Source organism: Columba livia, chromosome 17, assembly GCF_036013475.1.
Source record: "Columba livia isolate bColLiv1 breed racing homer chromosome 17, bColLiv1.pat.W.v2, whole genome shotgun sequence".
Lineage (NCBI taxonomy): Eukaryota > Metazoa > Chordata > Aves > Columbiformes > Columbidae > Columba > Columba livia.
Window position 1 is genome coordinate 9152994 of NC_088618.1, and position 9557 is coordinate 9162550.

The 9557-nt window shown below is 40.4% G+C and overlaps 1 protein-coding gene across 5 annotated transcripts in view; it reads left to right on the plus strand.

The window, feature by feature from the left end:
- The window catches only part of MED15 (mediator complex subunit 15), a 42718-nt gene extending 33867 nt beyond the window's left edge, over positions 1-8851 (plus strand). For 4 of the 5 annotated variants that reach the window (XM_065033710.1, XM_065033712.1, XM_065033708.1 and 1 more), the window contains 9 exons: positions 2339-2481; positions 2799-2926; positions 3798-3932; positions 4960-5023; positions 5196-5262; positions 5668-5828; positions 6039-6205; positions 7070-7168; positions 7307-8851. In XM_065033710.1, the coding sequence (XP_064889782.1) occupies positions 2339-2481; positions 2799-2926; positions 3798-3932; positions 4960-5023; positions 5196-5262; positions 5668-5828; positions 6039-6205; positions 7070-7168; positions 7307-7443 (1101 nt within the window). In that variant the 3' untranslated portion in view covers positions 7444-8851. The remainder of the gene's footprint in view (positions 1-2338; positions 2482-2798; positions 2927-3797; positions 3933-4959; positions 5024-5195; positions 5263-5667; positions 5829-6038; positions 6206-7069; positions 7169-7306) is intronic. The other variant, XM_065033709.1, reaches the window with a different exon arrangement.
- Positions 8852-9557: the final 706 nt, after the last annotated feature.

Below are 9557 nucleotides of genomic sequence, written 5' to 3' on the forward strand. Positions count from 1 at the left end.
TAAGTTAAAATTTCATTAAATTGTTATAATCTTAATCCATATCCTGTACACTGTGTAGAAATCTGAAGCTGAAAGTGTCTTTAGATCTGTTCTGTAGAAAGACATCTGAAATTATTATGTAGCAAATTCACTGCTTTCGAAGGAAAGTATGGCAGCAAGTTCAGAATTGCAAACTTCTGAGTACATGTTTTTGAAACTTTCTCAGTTTTGCTTAATATGAGACATTAGCCTTTGGTATTTTTAAATGAAGCTGGCAGAGAGCAAACCTGTTGCAAGAAGCTGTTTCCCTGTGCTCCTACTTAAATGAGAAAGGGTAGTGCAAAAAAAGATCTGATTCATTCCAGGCTTATGTGCACAGTAGCTGCTGTGTGTTCTTCTCTTTGCTTTTCTGCAATATTTGTAAATTAATGTGAAGGGCCCTTGGTGTTGATGGAGATGCAGAATCTTAAATCTGGAAAAAAAACCCAGACTTCCTGCTTTTTTCCCAAAACACCAGGATTTAAGTTTTCAGAAGTAGTTTTATGTAACCAACTCGAGACACTTAAAAGGGGCCTGATTTCCAAGAAGCGATGAACCACTCAAAAGTGGTCTTAGATTGACTCGATGAAAAATGGGTGCAGCATCCATATGGGTGAGTTCTATATTTCATGCTGTTAAATAGAAACGTAAACCAATCAGGGAGTGCTTTTTGCAGCATTCATTCGCTTCCCTCCAAACAGCGCTGAGACGTTTGGTTTCTGTGGGAGGCAGACTGTGCTTTTCAACCTCAGAAATGCTTTCCCAACTGTTGAGGAGATATGTGCTGTTAAAGAATCAGACTCCAATGAAAAACAGAAAGCACAGTCTCAGTATTTGCTGATTATGGAGAAAGGAAAGATATAATAGCTGATTGAAAACATCGTTTCAGCCTCACTTGTTCTATATATTATCTTTGTAGGAGAGGCTGCAAAGGTAATGGGGTTATTGAAGATTAAAAAAAAATTAGTACATCAAGCTGCATTTGCTTTTAAATTATCTAATGGATGATAAATTAGGATCTTAATGTTTAGTAGTTTTACTTTTGCATCTAGTTGGGGATTTTGCCCTCCCCCCCCGTTTATTTTTTTTAGTGGAGTGTGACCTCTTGCATATTCAGTACGTACATGGAGAAGTAGACCAGGCAATGCTTACTTTTTAATGTGCTAAATATTTTGTCCTCTGGAAACAGCTGGATGATTTACGTGAATATTTAATGAGTGAGTGAAGGACAACACCAAACTGCAGTGCCCATGAAGTGCCTGGAACTTGTGGATTTCCTGGGACCTTTGCTTAAAAATGGTTTCGACTGAGGGAAACAGTTGTTAATTCATAAAGGTGCTAATCGATGATTTACAGAATGGGAGCATGGGTTGTTGTTGCAATCCGTGGCCTCTGTGATCTAATTCAGTTTATCTTTGTATGTACTTATTTTTAGCCTCGGCTCATAAGAACTCGGCATGTGCCTTCAATAAACATCATCACTTAATATTAGCATTACTATCCCATGCTCCTGGCCATGATACAGGGTTTTCTTGTTTGGTTGCTTGGTTTTAACTAATCAAGGGGAAAAATGTCCATTAGAACAAATGTGAGAAGTTGCTCTAATTTGAGCATTGTCTGGTTCTGGCATTTTGGAGTGTACAGAATAAACTTAGTTGTTACCAAGAGTTGGGTGCTGTTCAGGAAATGTTCTTATTTGTCTTTTTGTCCTTCAGGCATCCTCATCCTTCTCCAAAGATCAGAAAGCTACTTTGTTGTTTTCTACCCAGCCATTCAGTTTGGAGTGTTTCTGTCTGCACCCAGATTTTCAAAGCTGAATATTTAAACAAGATGATGGTGGTTTGGCTTACTCCATTTTTTTTTCTTCCTCTTAAAGAAAACCAATTGGGAAGCTACAGTCAAGTCTGGAAACTGTAATTAAAATGTCAAAATAAGGAGGGTTTTTTATGGCTGTTAATTCTCAAGTTAGAACTGACTTTTCTTCTTTAGTTCTAATAAAGTGTAGGTTTTTTGAATGGCACTTCTGACATTTTAATTACAATATGATGGTTTGGGAAATGAAGAACAATTATTATACAGTTATTTGAATTATATGCAGTTTTAATGTTTATTTCTAGTAAAGTTGATACAAAGTACTGCCCTGGGAGCCTCAAGATCGGTACAGGTGGAACTGTCATTATGGGGGAGAACAGGAAACTAACACTTTTGTTTCTCGTAGGCCTGAGGATACGTTTTCTCTCCATAGGTAAATACTTTTAGTTAGGTTCCCATCCTCTACTCCCTTTTGCTGTTACTGATTGTATCTTTTTCCACGTTTCAGGTCAGCCAGAACAATATTACCATGATGTCATCCCCATCTCCGGTCCAACAAGCCCAAACACCCCAGTCGATGCCTCCGCCACCGCAGCCACAGCCATCTCCTCAGCCAGGCCAGCCAACTTCTCAGCCAAATTCAAATGTCAGGTGAGCTTGACTTCTTCAGGACCTTTGTCAGTGCTGTAAGGGTGAGGTTTTCAGAATCATTTAATATACCTAACTCTGTTTCCATTGAAATGAATTAATTTTAGCATGAACTTCAGTGAGAGCACAGGTGGGATTGTGCTGAATACACTCTGAAAACCCCCATTTTAAATAAAGAAGCTGTGTACAAAATTCTCGCCAAGTCTGCTGGCAGAGCTACAGAGTGCCATAGCAATGCTTACTAAAAGCATATCTACTCACAGGCTGACCTTGCTTCCTTGTCAGATTCTGGCAGGTTTGATTTTATGCTTGTGTTTCAGCTCTGGCCCAGCTCCGTCACCCAGCAGCTTTCTCCCCAGTCCATCTCCACAACCATCCCAGAGCCCAGCAGCTGCACGAACACCTCAGAACTTCAGTGTCCCATCCCCTGGTCCTTTAAACACTCCAGGTAAATGACCTGAGCACTATACTGCAGACACTGAGCTGGGGTGTGTTTTGGTAATTATAATAGTTCCCAGGAAGCCTGTTATTATTTGACATGGTGTAAAGAGCTCTACAAAGCAGCCAGCATTGCAAGGAGTGAAACCAATAACATCTTGAATCGAAATCAACTGAAACCTCTTTTCTCAGCTCTGAACTATCTGATAGTTTTTTTCTAACTTCCTCAATCTTTTGAAAAAAGAATGATACTTAATTTAATGGAGCAACTTTCTAGAGGCATAGTTACTCCTTAGTTCCATGCAGGAAAGAACCCTTAGCAACAGCACGCAATTGTGAAGGATGTAACCACTTAATCACAGGCCGCAGGCTGCTCTGCTCCAAAACCTCTTCTTGGGTGTGCTCGGATACCTGGGCTCTTCTCTCTCCCAGATGTAAAAAGCAGTTTCTAATACTGTGAATGGAAGTAACATAGTGGCTTCTTCTCTCATACCAGTGTTGTGTGCTCTGCGGTTTGGAAAGCATCAACTTAAGGAAAACAGCAGCAAATTCAGTGTATTGATTTAGTGTTTAATGTACCAGAGTGAAGGGAAAATGAGGACCTAGAAAATGGGTATATGAAGCTTTGGATCTTTTCAGAAAAAAAAAATGTGTTAAATGGGAATTGCTGTTCTGTCCACAGAACACTTTATTTCTACACAAAGATTAGAGGGGTGGACAAGTACTGAAACTGTGGAGGGCATCCAGTACTGGATTTCAATATTTGATGTGAACTGTATTTTGAGAGTGCCACATTTCAGATCTAAATTCTGAAATGTGAGAATGCTGTTCTGCAGTATCTTTCATCATTCCAGTGACATTCAGTCTTTACTTCTTGCCAGGAAATCCCAATTCTGTCATGAGTCCAGCCAGTTCTAGCCAGTCAGAGGAGCAACAGTATCTGGAGAAACTGAAACAGCTATCAAAATACATTGAGCCACTCCGGAGGATGATCAATAAAATAGATAAAAATGAAGGTGAGGTCTCCTATATTTAGTTATGCATTTCACTCTGTCAGCTCTCTCTTCTGATGAAAGCAGTACCTTGCCTTTTGTAATGGTTTCTATTCCAGGGATTTAAAGTGACAGTGAAAGTTAGTTGCTCTTTCTTGCGTATGTTGAGGTTTGATTGCGGGGTGACAATAAAACTGTGGCAGATGTATTGTTAACCCCCTTCAGCCACTCCTTCTCCCCCCTTCCCACTAAGGACAGGCAATTGGGAGGGAAAGAAGGACAGAGAGGAGAGAGTTGGAAAAACTAAAAATGTTTTACTAATGCTACCAATAAAAATAGAGAAAATAATACAGAATATACAAAACCAATCTTGAAAGTCCCAGCAACTGCAGAGCCGGCACCCAAAGTCCTGGACTGGACTCTGCAGCCAACCGGAGCTGGATTCAGTCTGTCACCAGGCCTCAGTTCGCAGGGACGACTAGCAAGGTCCTCTCCTAATGTCAGCCGTGAGGAAAAGGGATGAGATCCTCGTGATCTCCCACTTTTATATGAAGTACAACGTGAATGGGATGAAATGCTTCACTTGGTCAGTTTTTTGGTCACCTGTTTCTCGTTGCCCATCTCGTGAGATGTGCATCCGTTCTCACCCATTCTTACCAATGACCTTGCATACCATTGCTATGTCTACCAAAACATCCATCTGGCTTTTCAGAAAAATGCAGCTAATATGAAGCTTTAGCTGACAGGCAAATTCACTAGAAGAGAAACTTGTTTTTAACAAAACAAGGACAGTGTACCACTATAAAGATTTCACTGTGAAGAGCAGGCAAAATCTTCATCTTTAAATTCCCACCACTCTTCCTTCTGCTGTTTTTGAGACATATAGAGCTTATACAATGGATATACTTCTGCTTAGATAAAAGATGTTTGATCCTCACTACTTTCTTCAGTGTTGGCCCGTGTTTTCACTTTGAACAGTATACTGAATTTCTGTCTGCAAGTATGGAAGCTATTCTTGTAATCAGTTTTTGTGTCTCTGATGTTATTTCAGATAGGAAGAAGGACCTGAGTAAAATGAAGAGTCTCTTAGATATCCTGACTGACCCTTCAAAACGGTACAGTAACTTTGTTTTTCTTTTGGCTGGACATCAGATTCCCCAGCTCTTCCAGAAATGTGTTGTTTAGCATCCAGCCAGGTTGGCAGTGAAGCTGTCTGTGGGCTCACACAGCAGGAACACTTCAGCGATGTGACCGTTTTGGGATGATGAAATGTTGCCTCTTCTGCAGGTGCCCTCTGAAGACACTGCAGAAATGTGAAATTGCTCTGGAGAAGCTGAAAAATGATATGGCTGTGGTATGTAATGCTTTGCGCTAGCAACAGAGAAGCAATTAATTCCCAAAAGGTTTTTCTTTTTGCGTTTCTTCTTGTTCATGATGTTAAGACTTGACGTAAGGTTGGCCAGAATAAGAAATCAGGAAAAAATGGGTAAGCATTTACTTCATTTAAGTCAGCTGTATGGATCTCTTAACTGAACTTTCAAGTTCTCGTGCTTTGTGCAAATACTTAAGTAATTCTTTGTGTGAACTTTTGCAGCTGATTTCAAGACAGACTTTCTAAATGAAAACTGTGGACTGTGTGGTTTTGTTCTGATGCATTTCACACAGTGGAAGTTTACCGCTGTAAGATTTTGCAGAATCATTAGTAGAGATTTCTTTTTTGGTGACGATTAAAAGAAAAGGGACTTCTCTTGTGTTTTAGCCTACTCCACCGCCTCCCCCAGTGCCCCCCACCAAACAGCAGTACTTGTGTCAGCCACTTTTGGACGCCGTTTTGGCCAACATCCGTTCACCTGTCTTCAACCATTCCCTGTACCGTACATTTATGCCAGCTATGACTGCAATTCATGGACCACCAATCACGTATGTATCATTGTATCATGTATCATTGGCTGTCGTAAATGTTCATTACTAAAGGGAAAAATATTTATTAGTAGAAGCTATTGAAAGACAGATGAGTTTATGGATGGGAGTGAGTTACGTATTTCCTTTTTACATTTGTAAAATATTTGACAAATGTGGTGTTGGCATAACTGTTTCACCTCGTACCTTTGTGGACTGTATTTTACATAGAGCCCCGATTGCCTCCCCTCGAAAACGGAAATATGAAGAGGATGAAAGACAGACCATACCAAATGTCTTACAAGGGGAAGTTGCAAGATTAAATCCTAAATTCCTGGTGAACCTGGACCCTTCACACTGCAGTAATAATGGCACAGTTCATCTCATATGCAAGCTAGGTAAGCAAGAAGAAACTAAGAACTGAATTCAGAAAGAAATGCTGAGCTTGATTGTGGAAATTTGAAGAGTTTTTTGCTAACAGCCTTGAATCTTGCCATCCTGTGACTTCTGCATGACATCTGTACTTAGCAAATTCATAGCACTGCCTAATCAGTACATTCTGCACAGCCTGCTTCAGGGTACACCTGGACGTATCACTTACACTGATCCTTTCTTTGCACTGAAGTTGCAATTGGTAATCTCTTTCAGTGGCTACAAAATTACTTGCTGCTAGCAACAATCTTGATTCCTGATTTTGACCTAGGTGTTAATTGTTTTCCCTCCAATAACTAGGACAGAGCTAGAGAAATGTTGAGTTAGTTTTTTGAAGGGTCTGTTTCAATTTGTCCTAATGATCGCTAACAATGCGTATATTCAAGAAGAAAATTCAAATTGCATCTTTTTTTTATGTCTCAGCTGAATAAGCATAAATATGTGTTATAGTCTATTAACTTTCCAGTGGGGAAAGGAGATGCTTTCCTGCTCCCCTTGGTTTGAGAAATCTGAACTGGTTTTGTTCTGAATATTAGTACATAAGGCACTTTATTTTCAAAAATGAGCTGTCTTTAGTGACGTTCAGCTAACAAGATGGTGAGGTTGGCTAGGTGCAGGAGTGTGTAAGAGATGGGGCTATGTTTGCCAGGCTTTTCTTCCAAGAAATTACGAGTCTTAAAGTGAACAATGAGCTTGCCTTCCAGGAAAACTGGAAGTGGTTCCTCTTTGGGGTTCAGAGGCTAGAAACCAAGCTGAATTATGCACAAATGTGGGACCCTCCCTCCAGCAAGGAATGCTTTGTTCTGATGGGAAGTGTGTTTGTGTTCTAGATGACAAGAATCTTCCAAACGTCCCACCACTACAGCTCAGCGTTCCAGCAGACTATCCCGATCAGAGCCCTCTGTGGATAAAAAACCCTAGACAATACGGTATGAGGATGTTAGCATGACTCTTGTTGAGTGTGTACATGTGGTAATAGTGGGGAAATGTGTGAACTCCTGATGTTACTTTTTTATTATTATTATTTTTATTATAGCTCCGTTTATCTGTTATCTCTTGTTTTCCAGCAGCCAACCCCTTTTTGCAGTCAGTGTATCGGTACATGACTTCAAAACTATTGCAACTTCCAGACAAGCATTCAGTCACGGCGCTCTTAAACACCTGGGCACAAAGTATTCGTCAGGCCTGTCTCTCTGCTGCATAACATCTTGCTTTCTAAATCCTAAAGCAAGAAAGAAGGTCTCACAGCTGGCCTCTGCCACATGCCACTGGAAAATCACATTTTGGAGAGGGTACTTCAGAAGAAAAGAAGCCTGATGATGTTTTGTTTCTAGGTGTCGGGTTCAGTAGAGAACCTGCTGTTAGATTTAGCTTTCACGCTTTTTTCTTCTGCCTCTGTGGACTTTTGCCAGCATTTTGAAATATACAAAGTGTGTATATATGGTTCTTGAGACTGTATTAGGATGGGTTTTTATTGTCTTCTTAGAGAAGAAATTATTTGTGGACTTCCATCAGGGAGTCTGGTATAAGAGGGAATAGGGAGAGAATGTCCTAATTTGCTTCAAAGTTTGCTCCGTGCCAGTATTTCTTTCACACTGTATGTTTTGTGACCTGATACTGCCCCAGAAATAAATCAGCTGTAACTAGAATGTGCTTTTGCTTATTAGCTTTGCCCAGAGATGGGCTAAATTACAGCCTTTTAAGGCATCCCTCAAATATGTGAGATAAATCTGGATAATTATACTGGGAGTGAGGGGGGAACCAAATAGAGGGGAGAAAACATATTTTATAGGTTATTTTAAACACTACTTTGGATAAATGGTTTTTGGTTAGCATGGACCACATGTTTCTCACTCCAAAAAAGTGAGGTGATTAGAAAGAAGAGAGATTAATGCGCACGCTGACTTCTTCTATAAACTCAGTAAACATGTACGTAAAGGTGTGGGGGTAGGGGGAGCAAATAAAGAGTATGAAGCCCGAGTAAGACAAATCAATCCAACAGGCTTGTAGCTAGGTTGTTTCTTTTACTAAGAGTCTCCCTGAGGCATCTGGCTTCATTTGAGAGTTGATGCAGTTCAGTGAAAATGCTTCTATGCTACATCAGTTTGTTTAAAAACAAAAGGAAAAAACCACCGTAGCCCAGGAGTAGAACTGACAACCAATATTTTGTGCCTTGAGCAATGAGGGGCACTCAAGTCAGTCATCAGCTGCCTTAGTGTTGGGCACTTCTGATGGAAACAGTTGCCACAAGTAACTGTTTCCATGCATGGTGTGTTTTCTGTTTTCCCCATGCTTCTAAGTTGCTCACTCTTAATTTCCTGGTGCAGAAGAATCGGAAGTTGTTTCTGTTCAATCCTGCTCCATCTCCCTGTATTGTGCAGCAAACCTTAAAGAGTAGCTGGGCTCTCTTACAGTAGTGTCAGGAAATTGCTATGACCTTCGTAAATCTGTGTGGTGTCATCAATTTTAGGATATTTTTAAATGTGGGTACTTAGTAAGCACTGACTGAGGCAGCAGAATGCTATCAGTATTTTGTACATGAACTAATGCATTATCTGTTTGTTTCTATTGTAATAAATTTATTATTATTCCTGTGTTGGATGCTAACGTTATACTGCTCTTCCCATGCTGATCCTTAGAAACCAGTTCTGTTGTGCCCGTTGGATGGTGGTTACTTTGTTCTGTGGTAAGTGAAAACTCATACGCTTTGAAGGTTAGGGGAAGAAATCATAAATGGCTCTTAATCCCACGAAACACTATCTTTACTGTCGTCATAGTGGACTGGAAGACCTGTCAAGAGGTTAGTAATGGTATCTGCAAATGAAAGATGTATTTTTTTTTAACTCGTAGTGTGACATGGCTGGCTCTTGTGGCAAAAGAACCAGTGGCACCGATACAGTTTGTGTTATATAATTAATTCATAATCCACACCTCCAGCTTTGCCCAGCCTGCTGTTGCTGTTTGAGTGGTGGTTTACTAGAACCTGTATTTCTAGACCAAACTGAGTTTTGTAAATGACCCTCAACTATTCCATTTTTCTGTATAAACTGGCAGGAGTGCTCTTGATTAAAGCAGCAAGTACAGCTCTGAGTTACTGAGCACAGCTCAACAACTACGGCAGGGCCAAGGGCCACCGCAAGAAAAGGTGACAGGTTTTGAAGACTTCCTTGCAGCTCAGTCTTCCAGTTGTGAGTATTGATGACAAAGTCACGGGCAACCTCTGTCACAGCTTTTAATCCATCCTGTCTGCGGCAACAGAAGAACGTGGCGTAGCAATCCCTGATCCATTCTGCGTTTAATGAATAATGAGATTAATGA